Source organism: Choristoneura fumiferana, chromosome 12, assembly GCF_025370935.1.
Source record: "Choristoneura fumiferana chromosome 12, NRCan_CFum_1, whole genome shotgun sequence".
Lineage (NCBI taxonomy): Eukaryota > Metazoa > Arthropoda > Insecta > Lepidoptera > Tortricidae > Choristoneura > Choristoneura fumiferana.
The window spans coordinates 11,040,164-11,064,560 of NC_133483.1; the positions used below are offsets into that span (position 1 = coordinate 11,040,164).

At 37.2% G+C, this 24,397-nt stretch overlaps 3 protein-coding genes across 3 annotated transcripts; all 3 read right to left on the reverse strand.

The window, feature by feature from the left end:
* Positions 1–397: 397 nt before the first annotated feature.
* Positions 398–7,941, reverse strand: LOC141433681 (sodium channel protein Nach-like). Its single transcript, XM_074095782.1, has 9 exons — positions 7,812–7,941; positions 7,530–7,719; positions 4,978–5,169; positions 4,581–4,686; positions 4,035–4,311; positions 3,567–3,705; positions 3,331–3,437; positions 2,628–2,811; positions 398–942 (listed from the first exon to the last, which is right to left on the reverse strand). Exons 1-9 carry the CDS (start codon positions 7,903–7,905, stop codon positions 834–836), a joined length of 1,398 nt encoding a protein of 465 aa, XP_073951883.1. The 5' UTR covers positions 7,906–7,941; the 3' UTR covers positions 398–833.
* Positions 7,942–9,684: 1,743 nt separating this feature from the next.
* Positions 9,685–19,046, reverse strand: LOC141433682 (adenylate kinase 7-like). The gene is made up of 15 exons (XM_074095783.1): positions 18,766–19,046; positions 18,122–18,277; positions 16,448–16,593; positions 16,087–16,214; positions 15,387–15,539; positions 15,089–15,170; positions 14,565–14,651; positions 12,945–13,103; positions 12,289–12,408; positions 11,703–11,893; positions 11,210–11,301; positions 10,981–11,091; positions 10,612–10,893; positions 10,102–10,229; positions 9,685–9,870 (listed from the first exon to the last, which is right to left on the reverse strand). Exons 1-15 carry the CDS (start codon positions 19,004–19,006, stop codon positions 9,685–9,687), a joined length of 2,262 nt encoding a protein of 753 aa, XP_073951884.1. The 5' UTR covers positions 19,007–19,046.
* An 871-nt stretch (positions 19,047–19,917) lies between these two features.
* yrt (erythrocyte membrane protein band 4.1-like yurt) lies at positions 19,918–24,074 on the reverse strand. The gene is made up of 2 exons (XM_074095282.1): positions 23,949–24,074; positions 19,918–23,350 (listed from the first exon to the last, which is right to left on the reverse strand). The coding sequence occupies exon 2, from the start codon at positions 23,328–23,330 to the stop codon at positions 21,303–21,305; it is 2,028 nt and encodes a 675-aa protein (XP_073951383.1). The 5' UTR covers positions 23,331–23,350; positions 23,949–24,074; the 3' UTR covers positions 19,918–21,302.
* Between the last annotated feature and the right edge of the window lie 323 nt (positions 24,075–24,397).

A 24,397-nucleotide genomic window follows, 5' to 3' on the forward strand; every position in this document is an offset into this window, starting at 1 on the left:
TTGACTATTATTAAAAAATATACTCAGCGGCACAAAATTTGGCCCACTCTTCATACAAAATTACCTATTTCTGCATACATTTGAGGGCCAGATTTGTTGCCGCTCAGTATATATACAACTAGCCTGTTGCCTGCGACTCCATCCGCGTAGTATTCGTTTATCGCCATCCCGCGGGAACTATGCAATTTTCCAGGATAAAAATTATTCGATGCCCTTCCTCGGGACACTAAAACATCTGTAGATTTACCGAATTTCATCTAAATCGGTTCAGCAGTTTAGAGGTGATGAGGTAACAAACAAACGGACTTACAAACTTGTGGGATGAAGAATTAAACGTAATAAAATAAGATTATTTTACTTACATTGTCAATTTGTCCGCTAGGTACTCGAAATGCCACTATAACGGATTTTCTGAGTTATTTTGAACTTAAGGTAAACGCCCGAGTGCTCGACACGCTAACGCCCAATAGACGACACCCTCCTGTCATCTCTGTTGCTAATGACATAAGATTAAAGATGCCAACAATTGGGACAGTGACGAGCACTCGTACGTTTACCTTATTTAGGTATGCCTGAATTATACCTACTGGACCTAAGTTATGCTTACCCCTAATTGTGAAGCACGAGATATCAAGAGCCTAAAAATTTTTGAGTAGACACAGGATGCCTAATATTCACTATCACAGGTGTTCCGGGGCTAATTAGAGCTTTAATTTACCCGCAGTGACTAAACTCAAAAGAGAGATGCAATTTTGCAATAAAACTAGTGATTTAAGGTACTTAATATATTTGTTATGTGTCATAGATAAGTATTTGTGTAGCTTAGTATATATTCAAGGCAAAAAAGAGCCGTAGCCAGGTGGTGGAGAATATTGCGGCGGCGCGTCTTTGCTTTTTACCACTATGGGGCGTCCGCTGCGTGGGCCCGGCGGCTGCTTCCACCTGTTCCATACACACCAATCAGTTACACGAAATCTTGTCAGTCAAGATATACTGAGCGGCAAAAAATCTGGCCCTCAAATGTATGCAGTAATTTTGTATAGAGAGTGGGCCAAATTTTGTGCCGCTGAGGAGTTTCATTTCAAAATGTAAATATGTGATTAGGTACGAGTACCTTCGTAAATGAATTCAACTACCTATAGTTAGTGATTATGATTGGTTTTTGGAGTATTTTTTATTTCAACTCCAAATTTGTTAAACAAACAACAACAAATTTAGAGTTGAAATAAAAAATACTCCAAAAACCAATCATAATTTGATTGCTTAGTAGCGACATCTATTGTTTGAGTGTGCGGTTAGTTCCGAAAAAATGTGACATCTCTCGATGAGAGCGAAACATAGATGTCGCTAGTGCTGCTGCTTAAGTAGCGTAGTAGAAAAAAGCAACCTGAGATATGTGTGCATAGGAGAAATTCGTGTCTAGACTCCTGTCCAGCGGTGGTGTAGGGGTTATAGCTCGCAGCACGGATTGCTGAGGACCTGGGTTCGATTCCCAGCGCGCTCTTTTTCTGGTTTTTCTGTGCATCCATGTCTCAGTTTGTATTTACGATATACCTATAGTGACATCGATTTTCTCCCGACGCGCTTAGAGCTCTACTTACCAACTGTCAGGTCAAGACCATGGAAAGTGCACGAATATCGACTAGCAAGATTTAATTAGTAATTAGTAACACAAACGTAGTAAGTAGGCATAGCCCACGGCACCTAATTTCTGTGCATGCGACGTCAATTTGCGCTTAGGCTTGCCGCGTGCTCATGCCCCATGCATTAGATACTCAGTCTCCTAAGATACCATATTTTGTAGTTTGCGTTGTAGTCACCGCTGCGCTTATATACCGCGGGCTGTAACTCTATTTTACGAAGTGTGAAGTTGGATAAATGATTGAGAAAATATAATGAAAAATTCGTTTTCATCACACTTGCTCGTCAATGATGTTATTCCATGCCTGTATACTAAAGGACAATGGCCTCAATTGTTCCCGTGGGAATTATCGATTTACGTATAGTTTTTCTTCTCAAGGGAGTTATAACTTAGTTTTAAAAATGTATAATAAAAAATTTAACCGACTACAAAAAACCGAAACGCAATTCGAAAATAGATGTTCGTATCGTTTTGCTGACGCAAATATTATTTAATACCAGAATGAGAGGGACGGTACGATACGAACTTCGATATTTGAATTTTGTTGTAGTCCCCTGTATTGGCCGGTAGCCATTATTTTATTCAGTTGTTTTCTTAGCCTTTCTTTTGCCAAGCTGTGAAGTGTTTAGACACAAAATAATTTAATTTTTTGCATTTTTACCTCGCAATGTGATGAAAATTATTGTGTACCTATATCACGGGCCGTAAGGGGATTACAAACTCGAGTCATTAAAAGCTCTCCGCCTCCGGCGTCGGGCTTCTAATAGACTCTCGTTAGTAATCCCCTTCTTACGCCCCTTAATGCACAATGTACTATTTCTTCGTTTACCTGAAGATTCCCCTAGTACATTGAGTATTTAGCTAGAATTCTAGATAAATACTCAACAAATGAGAAAGAAAACCGATCTTTTGTTTCGAGTTTTGAACGACATCAGGTAACTTGTTGAAGGTTGATATAATCAGTCTTATGTAGGATAGGACATACCACGGCACTAGACTCAGATCGTACGGTGGTTTGGGCCTTTCCAGGCGCTCCGCCCGCTCCCGCTTCAGCGTATCGCTGTCCCGCACCGCGGCACACCACGCGCGCAGCGTAAAGAAATAGATCAACTCCACACCAGAGAGCAGAGAGAAACCCAGGAACAGACCGGCGATCCCACCGAAGGATACTGCCAGAAGTAACACTATTTTTTAACACAACACGGAACACAAGTGCGTGTCATTTGGTGGCAAGTAACTATATACACCTGCCCATGAACATCCGTTGGCCCACACAAGAATTTGTATTTTTGGATGATCCTAGCACGCCAATCATTCCAAGACACAATTCAAATGAAAAAAAATAAATTCTTAGGCAAATTCGATTTACGAGTACCTAGTTACCTACATACTTTGAAATAAAAAAGGTAGTCAATTACACTTAATTGATGTCACAAGTAATGTCACTAGCTAATGTCGTACAAATTATATGGGGAACAGGACCAGATTAAGCAACTACCTAAGAGCCCCGCATTGGGTAAGGGCCCGGCACCAAAAAAAGTAATTGAAAACATTTCATAGTGAAAATTAAATTCGAAAATTTGTACAATCAAATGCAAAAATATGTATCGAGTCGAACCATTTATCAAAAATATATTTTTAAATAGTATTTCGATTAAATATCACACATTATAGAAACACGTACGTACCCAGTAAATCAACCCAACCGAACAACACTTCACGCTTGTAACGCACCATGGGCCACGAAACGAATTCCGTCTCCAGAAACGACGACGCGCCTTGGCCTTTGCTTGTGCTAATAAAACATATCTATTAATATATTCATTATAGTCCCATGTTGGGCGCCAGTTTCAAAAAATGGAATTAAAACGGCACATTTCTTACACTAAACCCAAATTTAAAACTTAAATTTCATAGCACTCACTCGACTTCCGTTAGTTTCTCAACCTCATACACTGTATGAGAGCATCCCAACTCACAAGTGCACCACGTGACATCAGTGATGGCCGCTGCGTGATCCGCTATGCAAGCCAACTCTACAATTGTGCAGTGCTTGTAACCATCTGCAACACATCAGGATAAGGTATTTCAAATGGGCTAGAGAACCTAAGTAACGTTCCGCACCGGATTCATTGAGCAAACATTTTGCTAATAAAAACGAAATGTTATATTATAGATATTATGATGAAGTTGTGTTAGGATAGAGTATAGGTAGAGCTCTATTCACGACATCTTTTCAATTTGTCGTGCGTTACATGTAACCTCAATAGTTACTTTTTTGTCAATTTGTACTTATTAAATATGTACCTACCTACATAAACACAATTTAAGATTCTTGGTGGGAAGGGTCAGTTGCTGTTCAGTTATCATTAACAAAAGAAAAATATCTTACTTATTTTAGGATAAAAGTGCGGTACGCATTTGCAGAACTTTCTGCTCCTTTGCATGCGGCACTGTTGCATGCAAGCGGAGTATGTGTAAATAGGAGACGTTTCTAAGCTCTGCTCGTCGGCAAACACACAGCGGCGCTGCCTTATGGACAGCTGTCTTGCGTCCTCAGTTGTGTATGTGTGCTTCACTGAAAAGGAAACTTTCTCCACGCGACGGTCCCAAGAATGCTGAGCGCTTTGTTCCAAACCAGCCATCTCTTCTGTGGCGTGTATGTAAATCTATAACATTCCCAAATATTGTTATGTTCGTTACTAAACTATATAAAATAAAAACTAAAGGCTCGATGACATTGTGCGAATAAAATTTGGTGATTAGTTAGGTACCTACATAACGATTCTTTATCAAAGTTTCCCACATGAATAATTTATCTAGGTATGTCCGTACCTCAATGGATTGAGTACTTCCATTAATTACTTTCTCAATGGCATCGATATTTAAGTACTTGGGTAAGATAAAGGGAATATTGCTATAATTAAACGAGACTTACATCAAGCGTGGTGTCATTGCGATAAGAGTTGAACATGAAAGACCATTTCGCATCAGTTTCATGAATGAAAGCCTCCGCAAAAGGTTCTGCTTCCGTTTGAGATTGCCTACGAATTAATAACAAAAAAATACAACTTAAGATGGGCATGGATATAGTCGTGCTAGGCGTGCTATGCTATGATTGAGAATAGTCGATACCTATGTAGGTATTTTTTTAGATAGGTACCTGGGTACTTTAAATTTTTATCCCAAACATATATACGTAATGATTAACTTATTTTTTACAAACGGCCAGTTAGCAAGGCAACTTACAGGGCAGCCATAATCAAATTCCAATTCCATTTGCACTGACTATAACAATATTATTAGTTGATTGAAATCGTTTAAAAATATCTCACCATGGCCAAGATACCTCGGCGTGTCGTGAATTAAACGCGTAACAAAACCCCATCTCAGTGAAGACAGGGACCAGCAAATCGTAGCATTCCTCTGAATCACCTCTCCATTCGCAGTCGTAGAACAAAGTTTCAGAATGACGGACAATCTGTAAAATTAATAAGAATATTAAAAAAGCACTGCCAAATTTTCGAAAATTTTATCTGTTTTTACCTTTACCAAAGTTAAAAATATGCGTCCTAAATAATTCTAACCATATTACGAGAAAATATTGGACATGTATTTTCTTTTGTCAATTAAATAAAAAATTATAAAAATTATAGCCAGTTTAGGTTTTGCGCGACGTCACGCCGTGCGAGACTTTTTAGCACGGCGTGATGTTCCGAACTTTGACGCTCTTCATCTTTGTCATGTTTTGTTTGATTGACAATAGAAAAAAACGGACACACGTATAATACTTATATTCTAAATCCCGATGGACTAAGTAGAATATTTTTCTATTTTTTTTTTTCATTAAGTAAATATTTTGTACTTAGGTACAATGCAAAGTCTCAAAGTATCGATGTGTTCATCGCCTCAAAGATTCCTGCGAGGTGTGACTGCGACTATTTTATTTTACTAAGGGCACTGTACAAAAAAGGAGCAGTACATCGTCTTCATAGAAACGGCCGGAACGCGAGTTATATACCTACCTTTCGCGCCACGAATTCTCAGCATACCTCGGCAACCATCAGTCGCGAGTGCTCCGCGGTTACGTACCTACGGACTCACGCGAATTTATTACGTACCTTAATATTTCACAACGATATAAACAGTATTGTTCGGTGAACGGATGTTTACATTCATCTAACATATAATAAAAACGTATCTATTGAAGTTATATATCAGAATGCGAATTTTTTATACTCTTGAATTCAACAATAAAGCTATTCGCACATCCTAGTAGAGGCGCAAATACTTTTCCGTAGCTAATTTGTAGGTAACAAATATACGTAGTAGCCAAATAAAATCGTTTAAAACATAATGCGTTTTGTAGTTTATAAAATAACATAAAATGCATTTTAGTTAAACACTACTTAGTCCAATTCTTCCAAAATTCCCTAATCCTCCTAATCCTTTACCTACTATAAATTTCATGTGACATTATCAAATCAAATAAGTACATAACTGAAAAGTGACAGTTAATAGAGTAGGCAACCCTATCACGCGTTTGTGTACCGAACCGGGCGTAGGTAATTATATCAAGGACGCTGCCGAGACGGAATACTGCTCCTTTTTATTATTACCCGACTGCAAAGGAGGGTTATGTGTTTGACGCGTATGTCTATTCCTATGTCCTCTCGTAACTACTCAACGGCTGATCCGATTTTGATAAATGATACGTCATTGGATTCGTCTTGATGACGCAAGTGACAGTGGGTCCATGAAATTCTTAAAAAATCAAAATGGCGGATTATTGGCGCCAAATTGTAAGTTTTCAAAAAATGTTTTTTATTCAAACCTATCGAATGGGGTATCAAATGAAAGCTAATAATTAGCCCATTCTAAATATATAATGGGTTATAATAGTTTTAATCTACCATTTTGGCAAAAATATTAAAAAGTATGAATAAAACAATAAATTTAAAAAATCGAAAACCCGACTGCCTTAAAAAATACTAAAAAGAAGAAAACAAGTCTAGTGGGCTAAAACTTTGTAAAGTAGCTAACTTAAAGTTTAACAGTCGGGACCCATCTTAATCTTGATGCTCAAAAATTCTTACCGAATGGGTCCCGACTATTGAACCTTAAGTTAGCTACTTGGCCCTTGGGAACTGACATGTTCATTATCGTTTAATCAAAGTTCCATAATAAATAAAGATTGTAAAAATAAAATAAAGTTAGCTACTTAACAAAGTTCTGCCAGTACAGACGAGCGTAATCTGCGTCACAAATTGGCACAAACTACCACTTTTTATCGAACCGACTCAAAAATTTACGCATCCAGTGAATATTACTTCATTTTGGCTATCACTAAAACTTACTAGTATACAGGAAGTGATAGACATGCCACTTTGGCCTTCGCTTTAGTCCCCACAATTTATGGCTTTTTTATACATACATTATAACAAAAAGCCGGTACAATAAGCTGACAATTTTTTGGCGTTGACTTACCTATTGTGCTTAACTATTTGCAACAAACGTTCAAGATGTATGTAATTTAACGCATTTTATACATTTTCAAATTAAATTCTAAGTTTGGACAAACTGACTTTAATGTTAACAAAACACTCAATTTTGTTTACTTGAATTATTAAATTACTCATTAAACAAAATAAAAATAATTATTTGGTAAAAACACTTTTGTTTGATAATTACACTGATCTAAATTTGTTTTATTTTGATTTTTAGGAAATTACTCATTTTGACAAAAAAAAGTAGGTAAGTAACTTCAATTGACTTCCATAGTTGTACTGAAAAGTTTTGGATGCCCATTTTTTGCAAATGGGTTTATAAATGTTCAAATGTTCCTCACAAATTTGAATAACACCGACATCACCACCTCCAGGTGCACTAAGCTGTAGGTATGTAGAACACAACACGTGAGACAAATTTGTGGCTAACTTTAGTGTAGTGGCGGTGGCAACATTGTTGTAAAAACCTGTTAATGTATCTCTCAAGCAACTCTTCATCGACGGGGTTCAAATCGCATATTGTCACGGCTGGAAAAGGTACTTCCCAATTATGAAAGTCGGTGTCCAAACCTGGAATATATTGTACCTATTAATTTTGTCTATCTACACACAACGCTGAACAATTATCTAGTACTTATGACTAAAAAAATAATAAAACTTACCTGTAATTGTCGGGTTAGTTTGAAACTTCTCCCACAGGCTCACAATGATAATGCATGTCGTAACTGCTCCCACCGCGGTGAAACTGAACCACATAAACCTAAATATAAAAAAAGAAAACAACAACAGATTTTGAATCAAATGGTTTAAGATTCGTACATTTAATTTCATTATTTCATCCAATATTTCAAAACTACCCGGGAATATCGGATAAAAAGTAGCGTACTTAGTGTTATTCCATGTAACATAGCTACATACAAAAATTCCGTTGTTTGATGACGTAGACTGGTAGCGAGCAGGGATATGCCGCCGGCATCCTGAGGATATTTCTTATCGTTCTTTAACCCATTTCGTATACTTTCATCAGGATACACCTTCATTATTTACATTTCTATTGAAAAATATTTAGTATTGACTACGTGTTTCTTTCCACAATAACGACTACATTGTCAACAGAAAGGTATAAACGTACTGAAATGAATCACGCAAGATGAGATATAATCTATTTTATCGACCACTGATTGCGTGACACGACGGTTTATGCTTCGAATGTTACACATGTATATTGAATGAGTGGTTGAACTTGGACAATTAATAGAGAAACACAATTAAATGATACCTACTGTACAAAACACGACACCATTCCAAATTACAATACCTACCTTCCTGCATAAATTTAAGGGTGCCTAAAGGGCGCGATGACCTAATTGATAACGGCAATATTTATCCGGGAATATCGGATAAAAATTAGCCTGTGTGTTATTCCATAGTCCAGCTACCTACATAAGAAAATTACATGGCTTTAAAAAGTGGTTATTATTTGAGATTCAATCTAACAATTTAAAAAAATGGGTATGTTTATTACGACACAAACATCACAAAATAATTAAATTATTCAATCACAGACTACCCGTGTTTAAACAAAACAAATTTTATAGTGCACTCATGCTCTTCATGTTTAGTTTAGACGTTGCGGCAGATTCCAAGTCAGCCTCTGGGGGCACCAGGGGATCAATCTTGATGTCCAGCTCTTGCAGGGCTTCGTCCAGGATTTTGATTTTGCCCAAAATCCTCTCGGCTTGTAGATTGTAACCAGGTTCAAGCATTTTCCCGCATGGATTCAACTTGAACAAGTATTCAGCCTAGAAAAATATACATATAGGCGTCGTTACAAGAAAAAATTGGAGTACTTACAAAGTAACGGTACTGCGCCCGACAAGTTGACCACAAGCCGTACCATCTTTTCTCGAAACGACTCGCGGCATTTGTGATCCTGTGTAATATCTATTTCATTTATAAATATACAAAAACGTACAAACTTTCTATGTACAGTCAACGTCATAACTAAGTGACCACTTTTGTACCTTGTCGCTTTCAGTCGGTACACAATTTCGTATGGCTTTTCGCTCAGTATATTTTGATATGACAAGATTTAGTTGTTTCACATAGAAAACAATGAAGTCGACACAAAATATATTTTACAATATACAGCCTTATTCATAAAAAACCTTATTGAGATTTCATCGGTCGTTACTTAGCAGAACTGATTAACTTGTTAGACGGTTGTCAAGAAGTATGATTCATAAACGTTGCTAGCAGTCTGCTAGTTGTTGAGCCGCTGATAGACTGATTAGACGCGTGTATTTGGCCACCTTGAACAAATCAAAGACAAAAAAATGGCCTAATCGACAATTAAAAAAAAAAAGTTGAAGCAGTTGTACAGCAAATAGCAGGAAAAAAAATAAAAGCGAGAAGTTTGTTTTTCCCGCATTTCCGATCCGCATGTTTTGTTGTGCAAAAAGCCATAATTATGTTAATCATCCAAATTTTTTTTCATATTTATTGTTAATTTATTGTTGCTAATTTAGAGGATTGTTAAATACAAATACCTGAAAATATTTTTTCCTGGTCTTTAATCAATTGCGTATCTTCAGCCGCTACCTCTAGTAGCGCGGGAGTTAGAGTTGGAAAAATGTGGTGAACCAGATAGTTGCGCATCGGCTCGCCAGCCGCCGCGAGCGCCGCCTCCTCCTCTTCTCGCATCAACGCATAGAGCTCAGACTGAAACCGAATAAGTATACTCGCGGCTCAAAATTTGGCCCACTCTCTATACAACATTACCTACCTATTACTGCATACATTTGAGGGCCGATTTTTTGCCGCTCAGTATATTTTGATATGGCCAAGATTTAGTTGCTTTCACATAGAAAACAAAGAAGTCGACACAAAATATATTTATACAGATATAGTGTTTAATGGTTTTCCATCGTAAAAAGCTAGATTTATCATTACCCAATACTCCATTTTATCCTCATGATCCTCTCTAATTTTTTTCTCAATCTCTTTCAAAGCGTTAGCTTCCTTCGAACGCTGCGCTTTCATTTCTTCTTTACATCGTTTCTCGGCAGCCTCAATCAAAGCTTGAAAAACAATTTAAAAAATATTTTATAACCAACTTAAGTGAAGTAGCTACGTTTCTCTGTTTATTAATCTATCACACAACAAACATCACGCCTGTATTCCCAAATGGGGTAGGCAGAGCACACGAAACGTTACCGCGTCGGAGTCAATGTTAACAATTTTAGGTCAAAGATTTTAGGTTTTAATTTTGACAAAAACGGTACAATAGCGATAGGTTGCTATAGCCTGTCGCCTACGGTATACCTCAACCTATATCCTCAATCGCCTCTTACGACATCCGCGGAAGAAATGGAGAGGTGTAATTCTAACCCGACACCACACCGACACACCGACACCACATTAATCTATCAGTAAGTACTTAATTGAAAGTTTAATTCTTACCTAACAACTTGCCGTAGCGGCAAGGTCGTCCCATACGCAATGCAACTGCAGCGTATGAACCTTTCATTTCATAATCCGAATGTTCCTTCACCGGTACCACCAGAGGATGAATGTCTAACTCGTCAAAGAAATTAAGAGGAGTGATGTCACGGGAATCGCCCGCTCTGAATTCACTTAGTCGCTTAAGAACTGTTTCTTCATCCATCCGCGAATCACTTTCGGGCTGTCGCATTGCTTTCTCGCAAATAAAATCGTCTGTTGCTTCCAAGTAAACGACAATATCTGCAAAGATTATTTAAATAAAAACCCAATAACCCTAGCACTCATAGTCCAAATATAAACAGCACAGAACGTTGCAAATCTTCCAACCTGGTAACATTTTTTTCAAAACGCCGCTGTACAAATCGACATCTTCATCGAATTGGTTCTCTTCGTTTTCTTCTTCAGCCTCCGAATCTTGTTCTTCACCTTTGTCGAATACTGGCAAAAACGGTACCAATGAGAGATCATGAGAAAAATATCCTCTATCAATGATGAGATTAAATGAGTTTCAGATTTTAAGCTTGGGATGCAGAAATATATAGGTAATCGAGCTTACAAGTAGCGCATTGCGCTAAAGAAGTCGGAAATCCGTCAAGCACCCAACCCCTGTTGAGTGATTCTCGACATAACAGCCTTTGACGCAAATATCTGAAAAATAGGCGTTATGTCTTAGGGAACATCCATAAATAACGTCACACCAATTTTTATCATTTATACTAGCCCAAACCCACCTTGCCACACTTGTTGTTATGAAAATCGCAATTAGGTATCTATTTTTTTTGGTGTCACCATCACCAATCCCCAGATAAATTTGTGACGTAATATTTGTGGATGGCCCCTTACTGCTATATTATTATCTATGTTGTTCAATTAAATACCTTCATGATGGGGTGATTTTTTTCATTGAAATATTTACGACGCCGTTGCATAGCTAAGCTTTTAAGCGATAATGCGATAAATATAGGTACTTACATATCTCTAACTATACAAAATATACTTAACATTAAAACATAACAAGTATTTGAATGAAGGAATAGATCCATATTTACCCCATGACTTCTTCTTCCGAGAGTGAGCGGCCAGACTGCAGTATGGCGAGTGTCTGTCGGGCCGCTTCCTGCGCTTCTGTCTGGTCCGGTTCATCTTCTTCATCATCTGCCGGGGCCGGATCCTCTTCTTCTCCAGTCGGATGCGGCAGGGCAGCTGTCTCGCCAACTTCCCAATGGGCTACACGCCACTCCTATTCAAATAGGCTGAGGCTATGAGAACTTAAGGTCCGTGATTATATTTGTCAGAAATATGGCGAAACCATGACATGATTCATGACATGATTTTAAGCGAAGCGATAGTTTGAGCAAAAGTTATATGTATGCTTTATGACTTCAGCAGATGAGAAAAACAAAGTGACAAAAATATTAGTTTCGGAATAGAGTGTATCATCTTGGCAGTAGGTTGAGCGAGCATTTTCGATTAGCAACTCGTAGAGTGAGAGAAGCGTGAGTGAAGTGTCTTCGGGTGCAAAATCTTGCAGTTAGTGTACACAAGCTTTGCCCACTTATTATAATGTAAAAACTTTAGAGAACCCTCTGAGAAACCAGTTGTTACATGGAAAAAGAATAATTTGTCAACACTTACCAAATCTTCCATAACGTCTTGCGCTGCAGTTTCTGGTGATAAATACACTAGACCATAAGCTTCACAGATTTGCTTCGACAGTGTAGTCTTACCCACAATAGGAGGACCGTACACCACGATCTATTACGTAATAATAATTATTATTAGCAATGACTTGAAATTGTTTATTCTTCACTGACTATAGGATACGCTACTACAAAATTAATCATAGTTTTATATTGTTTACCTAAGAAGAGGGATTAATTTATAAAAATGAATAATATTTTTAACAACTTCAATTGATTTTGTACCATATTGGAAATAGCAAGGTCGAATATCTGTGTACTATGTGGTCGCTACGAGTATAATAATATGCACTGTGCCTGGAATAGGGTTAACTATTAAGTATCTAGTTATGCCGTTATGCTAAATAATCTACCTATCAATACATTTTGGAGATAGTCACACATGTCTCGATATGGTAAACGTGTTGCTCTCAAGGCACTCTCCCACTTTGGCCATAGGTAGGTAAAACCTGGAATTTCAATTCAATTACCAGAACAGGCCAGATCTAATGCATACGCGAGCGAAGTCGCGGGTAAAGGTAGTTATTATTATAAGCTTTCGGCAACTCCGGTCTTACTGCTTCGTAGCCATAATCGTGTAGAAAATCTTACTTTAAACGGTTTTAGTCCTCGTTCCTTTTTAAATTGCTTCATAAGAGCCGGTACATTTTCTGCAAACGGTAGATCAGAAGTCCATTGCAGGCCCATTGTTTCCACGATGAATGTTGGCTCCATGTTCAAATTGAGAGTCACCAAATCGTAAATCCTTTGCTATATAATAAATAATAATAAATAAATATCATGGGACACTTGACACCAATTGACCTAGTCCCAAACTAAGCAAAGCTTGTACTATGGACAATATGCAACAGATAAACATACTTATATAGATAAATACATATTAAACATCCAAGACCCGAGAACAAACATTCGTATTATTCATACAAATATATATCTGCACCGACCGGGATTCGAACCCGGGACCTCAAGCTTCGTAGTCAGGTTCTCTAACCACTTAGCCATCCGGTCATCTATAATATATATATAATATAAACAGGCATTTAAGAAATCTTCCAACTAACATGCATTAATTTTATAAATAAATGATACCGAAACTACAACACATGCTGGCACAGGGAATCAAACCTAGTTTTTCAACATTCAATAATGCCTGCTTCAGCGCAAGCCCTGGAGTAGAGCAAAAGGAGCAGTCTATCCTCTGGACAAAGATGAATAGAACGTGTTGATCAGGGTATTTCTAACCTATATACTTAGGTATAAAGCCTCGTACCAAAGGCCACAGTACTTATTAACGGAGTTTTTTTTTTTTGTTCGATTGGATGGCAAACGAGCAAGTGGGTCTCCTGATGGTAAGAGATCACCACCGCCAATAAACATCTGCAACACCAGGGGTATTGCAGATGCGTTGCCAACCTAGAGACCTAAGATGGGATACCTCAAGTGCCAGTAATTTCACCGGCTGTCTTACTCTCCACGCCGAAACACAACAGTGCAAGCACTGCTGTTTCACGGCAGGATTAGCGAGCAAGATGGTGGTAGCAATCCGTGCGGACCTTGCACAAGGTCCTACCACCTGCAACTACTATGACTAGTTTACGATTTAACACTTCGTTGGTTTACGATTTAACTCTTGTGTTTTTTTTTATATTCATCTAATCAAATAATTTACAATATTAGAACATTAACATTGGTTTTTGGAGTCTTTTTGTATTTTTTATTTCAACTCCAAATTTTGTTACTTTTACGGTCATCCCGTAAAATCCACATCGAAAATACAAACTAAAACATAGATGCACAGAAAAACCAGAAAAAGAGATCACTCGCTGCTTAAGTGACTAAATAAGAAGCAAACAAGCTGAGATATGTGGTGCATAGGAGAAATTTGTGTCTGTACTCCTGTCCAGTGGTGGTGCAGCGGTATAGCACGCAGCACGGAATGCTGAGGACCTGGGTTCGATTCCCAGTGCTAGTCTCTTTTTCTGGTTTTTCTGTGCATCTATGTTTCAGTTTGTATTTTCGATATTAGAACATTCCTGAGAAGAAACTTTTACTCGGGATTTCTGTCATTGTCCAGATAGAGAAGGACACGATACAAAAATCGTATAGTAAAATTTTCGAGTTTGCATAAAATTAGCATATTATCAAAAGAGAATGAGTCATCGCTACGTTATCGTTAAAAATAGTGCAATGTTGTGGTAAAGATTATCTCACATCGATTTCCGGGATCAAAAAGGCGTCTTGAGGCGGTATGCATTTAAACATTCCTGTACCGGCAGCGCGACCGAGTGGTTTTACTATCTGATCCAAATAAAGAATTTTATTAAGCATTCATCATCATTAGCAAAATACTGGAAAAAAGGGCGCAATATATTTACTAATTTCAAGTATTAACAACTAAATCACTAGATTCGACTTTACTAAATGAGAATGAATCATTAAACGTTAATTGCTAAATGTTATGGGAAAATTTCCTCATTTACTTAATTAGGGCAAATTAAGTAATTACAACAGGTAAAAGCATAAGGGTGAAGACCAAAAAGTTGCACACCTTAACGCAGGTTGTTAGAATTAGGTACTATTAACTTTTTCCATTGTGACACGAAAATTATCCTACATTTATATAATTTTCGTGACTTCGGACTAATTAGATTTTTTTAGGAAACTAGCCCACAGCACTGAAAAACTGATTTCCATTGACAAATGAAACGTGAAACAAGATAAAACATTTGACGGACCTCTCTTTGCTTCGTTACTGTTTGTTCAACTGCCAGGATATATAATTTCTTCGGAAAGTCCGATACCAAATTGTAGATAATCCTTAAAAATAAAATAAAAATAAGGCTTATCTGTAATAAAACTAGAAACAGAGGCCTCATTGTCCAGCACGCTTGGATTCACAATAGTTTTCACCGCTTCTTCCTGTCACACGGAATAAGACCAGGGATAGAAAGAGTGCAGGTGGTGAACGTCAGCGCGTTAGACAATACGGCCTCAGATCTAAGTTTAAGGAAGTATAATTATTTAGTTACTGACTGGGCTAGATCAAGAACATTTATCAGCGGTATAACGTTTCCTCCGCGACCTAGGATCGGTAGCAACCGCTCACATTCCCAAGCCTTTTGGAACCAGAAGAACAAAACATCTTCACGGCCACTGTACGTTACACCAGCGCAGACTACAAGGGCACTGTGAAGAAAGCTTAATTTTAGGGCTAAGGTAGGCAAGGTTAGGACACGAATGACAAAGTTTACCTATTATACGATTGTGGCAATAGCAGAAACAAGGCCATTCTTGACTGGTAACGTCCATGTAACGTCAATGAAAGTTTAGATACACGAATGGACTGTTGGATTCCGATTGAATACACGGCCGGCGTTCTTACCTACTCTATGTCGAAAAATCAAATACCTCACTCGAACAGTACCTACCTACCTACACATCAAAGTTTTTCAATCAAAGTCTGTTGTCAAATCAAACATAAACCAAAAATCCCTACTTATACCAATATTATAGTTATATCCAATGAACTCTACATTTCCACCTTTTAAAATGAAAACTACGTCAATAGACATGGCGAGTTGAAAGCATGGCATATGGTACTGCTTAGATAAGAGTTGAAGTGAGTCATGGTCGCGTACCGATCGGCACGACAGAGTACGTACTGCGTACACGAGAACAATAGACAAATATTACTCAAGCGATTTGTTAACTACGATGGTAATTAGGTACTTACCCGATCTGTGTTCGGTACTTTCTAGCAATGATAACAACTTCACTTTCGGCGTTATAATGTAGTTTGTAGTTCGGATGCGGTTTCCTTTTACGAAAATCGGCTTCGATGAAAGGCATATCTGGATTATCCTGGATAAAAATTGTAACCAAATCACAGTACGCAATAGATGCAATCAGGCGACGATATTAAATAAATAGTTTTTTTTTAGTTTAAATAAAGTAGGTACGTACTCTATGTACCTTATTCGACTGTAAAGTTTGTTGTACTGTGTATAGGACGCAGAACAAACTTTACAATAAAAGTGCATTATTTATCCATCACTTTTCTTTTTCTAAACTACTTAGTTGATTTTTATGAATACCGGATCCAATGGTTTAGTATCGGCCCACGTCATGACCGTCGAAATAAGAATCAAGTATCTTTTCTTGGACTCCCCAGCACCTCCATCGTCTGCATCGGACGGCGCTGAAGCTGCTACATGTTGCTTTTCCAGTAAATCTTTTAAAACTGTAAGAATTATAAAATCTACTAGCTTTTGCCCGCGGCTTTTTTGATCCCACAGGAACCATACATTATTTCGGGATAAAAAGTAGCCTATATGTTAATCCAGGGTATATATTACCCGTATGCCAAATTTCATGCAAATCCGTTCAGTACTTTTTGCGTGAAAGAGTAACAAACATCCAACCATCCATCCATACAAACTTTCGCGTTTATAATATTAGTTAGATTAAGCTTTTGCTAGTTCTAAAGGATGGGAGAGTACCTACCTACCCGGCTAGGATCGTCTTGTCGTCTTCTCAATGGTTAATGGCACCAACTTGTTTGGTACTTACGGAAATGTAGTTTGGATAACAAGGCAAGGACAATCAGCAAAAAAGTTTGTTGTTTTAACAAAAATTTGTTATGATCAATCATATAAATAACAGTAGTGTAGAGGTAGTGTAGGTATACTTACCCATAAAATATAATCTTGATCTAATTACTTAATTGATTTATTTACGCCTTTTATTGCCAAGGTCCATAATTCATGAACCACAACCTTTTTGCCTAGTCCAGCTGTATGTTAGAGCTATACCTACATAGTTACTTGCTGTCGTGCACGTGTGGTAGCGGAGGAGAAAGGTAAAAGGGTTTTGGATCATTTAGGTAGTTGTATACTTATCTTCAGAGTGGGTTGTTAATGTTAAAACAATCGGTGGCAATTGTTACGTAGGTAGGACTCACTTACATGAGTGAACTTTATAGTTTGTTTGCTTAATACCGTGTTTTCCTTTCCAACTAATATTAACAATGACTCCTACCTCTTAAAAAGTGACACGATTCATAGAACTAACCTCAGAAACGTTAATTACCTTTAATGGGTAGGTACTTACCTAACTCGTGCAAATTTGTGGAGTTCTCGTCACGCGTGTTTATCGGTGGGAAAAGCTCAAAACATTGACTTTCAGGTAAAATGGTAGGTGAAGTGTGGTGTGTAAGCAATAATGTAGACAGAAAGACAAGTTTGAGGCCACACAAAATCAAAAAGTGACTATAACAGGATTTTATAACTGTTTAGACCAGATGACATAATATACTTAGGTAGTTGTATCTTATGGCGTTGCGTTGGCTATATCGCATGCTTAACGTTATCCTAAAGTTCCCCAGTAAGTATATGCATTTGCAGCACCGGCTAGCCAATTCACGCGCTCGCTCCGAGGATTCGGGGAATGGGGAAGCGGAGTGTTTAGATACGCCGCGTACAAAACCGCGCATCGTTCCACTCACTCGTCCAATGCGAGTGCTGAGCTTGATGCAAGAGCACCGCTTATCTTGTATATTCTGAGCGTCTATTTTAGCGATATTAGTGCTAATTTGTTACTTATGATTCCTCGGAGCCCACAGTCAGTCTGTGTAGTCCCCACAGTCATTTTGGCGAGAATCGAAATCTTGCCTTTGAGTATACTTATACCTCTTCTCCTCTCTCCTCTTCTCTTCTCTTATATCTTTGCCTATCAGTTCATACGGAAGTCTAAGCTTTAAGATATCTTACGTTTCAAATATTCTGTGGCAATTCTTAGTTCCTCTCTGTCGTAACTAATGTCTAGGACCACAGTTCCGCATGTTAACATGACAGGCAAAACCTCCGTCCTCGGGACAATTCGAGCCACGTTATCCAATGACTTTATCTTAGGATCGGAAACGGTACCTGCCCAAGAAATGAAAAAAAAATGTTTAAATTTATTAAAGACGATCTGTGACTGCCGGCCCGTTTAGGTAACTAAATTAGACAAACAAATTCATATACACTGGAGCTGTTTCCCGATACATCCCGTATTTGAATATCACATATTATGAATTATTTAAATAATTGCATTAATAATGCAAGACGGTGCCTGCCATCTAAATCGATGCCTTATGTTGTCAGGAATTTATAAGTAAGAGCATTGATATAGCATAAGTAAAAAGGTAGGTACGGATAAAAATATTGGCAATCAAAGCCCAAGGGCAGAGCCGATATCAAATATTTAAGGGACACAAGTCTTGAGGTCTTAAATACAGTCAACTTAGTTAAAGATAATTTGGGGTGATCAGTGTATTTGGTAAATTTGGAAAGGCCACCCAAGGGCAAGGGCATCTCATCTCAAGTCAACTGTTAGCTTTATTTTTACGCAAGTGTGTGAGTGAGTGAGTTACCAATAATTTCGTAGGGTAGCTCAGGCGGGGGCGGCGGCAACGGCTCCGCGTCTTCTGCTACAACAGTCATCGATGTATCTCTAGTTGGAACCACATTTTTTTCTAAAACCTTTGACATTTCACGCAAGATCTGTTCCCCGTGGTAAGAGTCCAGATTATTAATAAAATAACGTTTAAATGAAAACTGAACCTCAGCTTCCGAAGAAGAGTCTGAGGAAATTTTTTCAGTAGATTTCTTCATTTTGGATAATTATTTGCAACTTAGATGAGTGTGTATTTTGCAATCCTTATGTTTGTCAATTGATGACAATGTCAATAACGTCACATTTAGTGTTTTATAAAGGGGCATTAAGACAAAATTTAGACACTAAGCAGTACCTAAGCGAACATGCATGCATCCTAGCGCGATCGAACCATCTGGGCCCTGTTTATCAGCAATGTCTGTCTCTCCGCGTCTAAGCTCAGAGATCGTCAGTACTAGAAAGGTGACATATCAGTAACGCCGACAGTGGTCACATAAAAAAATATATTTTTTAGGGTAGGTAAGTACCTCCCATAGACGTAAAGTAAGGGTTTTTTTTCTCGGCTAACTCTAAAGTGTGCATCGTTGGATAGGTATTTTAAAACCATTGGGGGGTTTCCAAGACGATTTTTCGATTCAGTGATCTGTTTGCGAAATATTTAACTTTAAAGTACAAATTTTCATTAAAATCGAGCGTCCCCCCCTCTAAAATCTAGTGTTGGGTGGAAAATTTTGAAAAAAAATCAGGATGGTAATAAGTAGGTAGGTATATCAAATTTACAAGAAAAATTATAACGGCTAAGACTGGCTGAGAATTATTAGTAGTTTAAGAGTAAATAGCAGCCTGAGGTATAAAATATACCTAAACTTGGAAGATTCCGTACACAGTACAAAATCCTTAGAAAAACATTACCTAACTACTTGATTTTTTCGTAATGGCTACGGAACCCTATCTTGGGCGCGTCTGAAACGCTCTTGGCCTATTTTTTAATAAGTATTTTAGCCTTTACACCGCGTCAAAACTTTCAAAGTTGTAAAGTAATAAAATGCAGTTTTATAGAATGATCAAATTATATTTGTCCTGCATGTAAAATGATTTGATTATGATTTATAATAATTATAATTCAAACGACAGTTAATACATTTATTATTGGATTAATAATAACGATAATATATCAGTAAAAACTTAAATCTAGGACAGAAATAGAGTATTAAATTCAGATTATGTTTTTAAAATATTAATTTGATACATAACTATATTTCACTTAAAATAGATGTGGCTAACTTAAAATTAGATAATAATTGTTCCCAAGCACCTTGATACAAAAATACTAATGCATAGTTGGCATTGGAATGAATAGTAATTTGTATTTTTCACGCATCATTTTACTTAATTGACAAAACAAAACACAGCACCCGTATTATTAAAGATACCACTGTCAAATTGTATCGAATTAAATCCTTCCTGTAATCAGTAGGTTTATTTCGCGGGTGCTGAACCGCCGCTAAAACCATTGGCGTCCATATTAACGAGATATATTATGATATGATCATGATCACGCCTCTTTCTGTCTGCCAAAGCAAAGCTACTACTAATGCTATAATAACATAACATAATCATACTTTTATGTTATAAATGATTCCTCTTCTTAATAATATGGAAACTGATATGTATGATTTATGAATGTGATGGCTGTCGAAAAGTAGGGAGCCGCAAGGGCGATCCTACACAGACTCAAATATACCTACTTCATTTTTAAGGCCTATTTAAAGGATTACTATAACCATTGGATTCTTAATTACATTATACTGATACTATAAGAATGCAAATTGCATAGGTGATAAATTAACCATGCTATGGCACCCTATTTTGAAATTTGACGTCTTTTTTAATACTGACAAAAATTGTACTAAATACTATTTTAGTTAAACTCAAAATATAAAATATATTTTAGTAAGTACATAATTAGACGGGACGGTTCCATTACAATATTATCACGATATTACACTAGAAATATTAAGTAGCTACATTAAGGAATGATTTTTGCCATTACAATTCGTACAATCACTCAGTCTTCAGTAAATTTTGAAAGTTGATTTAAGTAAATATTGCTTGATAAGCAAATTATGTAAATTAAGTTAAATGTTGCAAAATAGACCCCAAGTATATTATTTATTCAATCTTACTTTGGGTTTCCTTCGAAACTTAAAAAGCAAAATGATATTCCTAGGTTACTTTTAATTAAGTAATACATATAATGTAAGTGCACTTGAAAGAAGTGAACACACATTAGGCTAGGCAGCTTTAAATACCACTTTAAAGTATTTAATTTATAAAAGGCACAATAGTAATACTTTTTCAAAAATAATAAAAATACTCTTGTCATCTTTAAAACCACGGAAATCAATAGATTCCCACAAAATCATAATAACTATTGTTAAAAATATATACATAATACATATTATATCCTAGTTTAGAGTCTAGACCATCCCTAGGGAGTCAATAAGTTCTACTTTATAGCTGTGTTGTTATCACAGACTTACGATGGATGATTGTTATTTCTTTCTCCCCAATACCTGATGGAGAACTTGGCTCAGATGTCACCAACCATGGTGACAAAGATGATATAGGCTGAGACTTAGGAGTTACATCTTCCTTCCTTGCAGCTGGTTTAGGGGAAGCTACTTTAGCCTGTAACTGAGGTGGCTCCACAACAACTATTGACACATACTGTGAATTATTTTGATTCGAAGAATGTGGCTGTATAAGTGGCTCATTCAGAATTTTTGGGGACGGTGTAGATTGCACAGACAGATTTATATTAGTTGTCTCATTTACAATTTTCACTTCGTTTTCACGAGCTTTCAAAATATTATTGCACTTAAGCTGACCCGGTGGCAGAGCTTTTGTTGATGAAAGATAGCATTTGGCCTGGTTATTAAACTCTTTGTCGCCTGCTGAATCCAACTGATCTCTTTTTGCTTCATTTTTAGAGTCATCATTGTTTAACTTTTCCTTCACCAAGCTCATCAACAAATCATTTAACGGATTAGATTCTGATACGGGTGAACAATTGCATGTAGGTTTATTTATAACTAAATTCGTAAGATTGTTTTTCTTTTCCTCCACAGTAGGTTTATCCATCTTGAATAATATTTTATTGCTTATAGAATCCTCTTTAGAAACCAAAACTTCTTTTGGTGTTTCCTCGTCCATGAGATTCTTTGCTGATTCCCCAACTTCAGCCAATTTCAAATCTCCATCAATAATTGAAGATCTTTGAGATTTTCCACTGTTTTTCCTCGACAGCGTATCAAGACTAGAATCTTGGATAAGACTTGCAGGCTCAGTTGATGTGCTAGGTACTTCATCACCTGCTTCAGTTGACGCAGGGTTTTCTTGTTTAACAGTGGTTTGCTTCTCTCTTTCACGAAGAACATGGCTTTGTCGTCGAGCAAATCGTTGGCTTGGGCGCCTTTCAAACTGTACAGTACGACGAGCGCGATTTTGCTGGGTTGTTTGATATTCTGTTTTCCCCGAATACTGGAATCGAGATCCCATTCTGAAGAAATTTTGCCTGGCTGATGGACCTTTAACAGGTGCCCTTAAACGGAAGAAAGTATGGTGCTCTACTGCACATTTCCACAAGTGTTTGCAAGCTTTTTCATTGTGTAAGCGAAATACAAAGGTATGCTCTTGTTCTCGACCTTGGTCATCATCTTCAACCACAACCAATGTTAATTTCTTTTTCTTAAAATCTAGTTTACTTATCTTAGGCCAGAAAAACAGACCTATTTTTTGTGGGCCCTCAAAGACGAGAATCCCTGTAGGTGTTAAACCCAAATGATACTCACAACTGTCTTTCCCCAGGACTATATGCATATCCACCCCATACATCTCCAACCACTTGGCTTTGTTTAGATAGTTTACTTCAGCTTGGGCTGGAGTTAGGCCCTTGCATTTTTTATACTCTTCTAATATCTCAATTTCCATCTCTTCTGTTTGGCTTGGAACAAACCTGAATTCAGACACTGTAGCAGGAGTGTGCAGGCCTTCATCGAAGTCTCCCAGCTCTGACTGCAGAGCAAGTGCTGCCAGCTCCACAGCAGTGGAATGAGGGCACTCAAGTTTACTCTCTAGAATATCCTTCTTCAATTGTAAAAAGAATTGATACCTAGTTAGTTCTTCTCTTAAATTATTAGGCTCAGAAGAATAGAACTTAACTTTGAGTCTTAAAGTATAAGGTGGACCTATTTTAACTTGTTTCTTTATAGTTTTAGTGGGGTCCAACCAATGTTTCACATTATTTGTATCTGTAAATTGTAGTCCAAAGTAGTCTTTTTCTATTAAATCCAGAGAATAAAATACCTGCTCATACAGGTCTACAGCACTGGCTTTTTTTGATAAATTAATGGATAGATCTGTATCATCCAGAAGCATAACCTTACATTGTATCAAGTTTTTGTTTGTTGGGGTTTTCTGACCTTGTTTGTTTTTGGTCTGGCTTGATGAGCGCCCTCTGCGGCTGAGAAAGCGAAGCATTTTTCCTTCTGCTACAAAATCTGAAAAGAATAATGTCATTAGAAAATGATTAATAACTAAACTTTTAGATTTCAACCTGCATATAGCATAGGGTACAGATTTACTTCTTGCCACATGTAAATATTTAGTCAATAAGATGAATAAGTACCTAATAAATATTTTTAATAAATATTTTTCTTTCTTTCTTTCTTTCTTTCTTTAATAATACAGGCAACTTTTAACAATAGAGGTCATTCGCGAGATTGAAACTATCAATTCAGATTCTATGTAACGTTAAATGTCTTTCACAAAACAGGTTTTAAGAAATAACATGTAAAGTTCATTCGTCATGGTTTTGCGCTGCAAAATCATCGTGACCACTTATCGAGCCGAGAAATGTTTAGTAAACTTCACAGAAATCCTACGCATGGTCCAGTTTAAATCTCTGCGTCTTTTTAATTTAATTATAGGACATAAACTTGCAAAATGTACAAAGTACTTTGCTGATAACTTCGTTTGTCCCAAATGTCATTAGTATATCGATTGTGCAAACGTGTGCCATACATAATGCATTGAAAGGGTAACTTAAAATACCACTGTGGTAATAATATTTCTATATAAACAATGAGATTAACTTACCAGAATAGAAGGCAAAGCTCCTTTTAAAAACCTATTAAACTTATAAAATCATTCGGAGCGCATATCACAACACTCCCTTCGAGAAAGAAGCTTACGCCATAGACTAAATAATCTGTTCTGTCTGTCTCAAAGATGTGTCTAAATACAGCGCTTAAAACTGTGACTGAAGTCTTCCTAGGCTGGCAACATCTTTTCATTCATTTCATTCGATCAATTCTGACACTTTTAAGGTGCGGCCACATGCAGTCGCTCGTTTGCAGCGGTAAATCTAGTCACGTGACCCCATTTTGAATGTGATTTCGAATTTCCCGCGACTCAAAAAAGTAACGTCAAGTCGCCGCGTCGAGCAGCAGCGACAGAATAATCTTGGTCTTGGAAGCTGATTTCTTAATCTCGACTCCGCACGCGCCATTGACAATGTGTCTAAATATTTTTAATTGTTGACGTCA

What these genes read in the sequence shown, in the direction of transcription:
- LOC141433681 (XM_074095782.1), bottom strand. Translation starts at nt 7,905, where the DNA reads ATGTGGTTCAGTTTCACCGCGGTGGGAGCAGTTACGACATGCATTATC. An exon ending in AACTAACCCGACAATTACAG is followed by an intron (nt 7,720 to 7,811) that starts GTAAGTTTTATT and finishes AATATATTCCAG; the next exon opens with GTTTGGACACCGACTTTCAT. An exon ending in GCCGAGGTATCTTGGCCATG is followed by an intron (nt 4,687 to 4,977) that starts GTGAGATATTTT and finishes ATTAATTCGTAG; the next exon opens with GCAATCTCAAACGGAAGCAG.
- yrt (XM_074095282.1), bottom strand. Translation starts at nt 23,330, where the DNA reads ATGCTTCGCTTTCTCAGCCGCAGAGGGCGCTCATCAAGCCAGACCAAA.
- LOC141433682 (XM_074095783.1), bottom strand. Translation starts at nt 19,006, where the DNA reads ATGAAGAAATCTACTGAAAAAATTTCCTCAGACTCTTCTTCGGAAGCT. An exon ending in TTTTGATCCCGGAAATCGAT is followed by an intron (nt 13,104 to 14,564) that starts GTGAGATAATCT and finishes TTTATTATATAG; the next exon opens with CAAAGGATTTACGATTTGGT. An exon ending in TCGGAAGAAGAAGTCATGGG is followed by an intron (nt 11,302 to 11,702) that starts GTAAATATGGAT and finishes CCTATTTTTCAG; the next exon opens with ATATTTGCGTCAAAGGCTGT.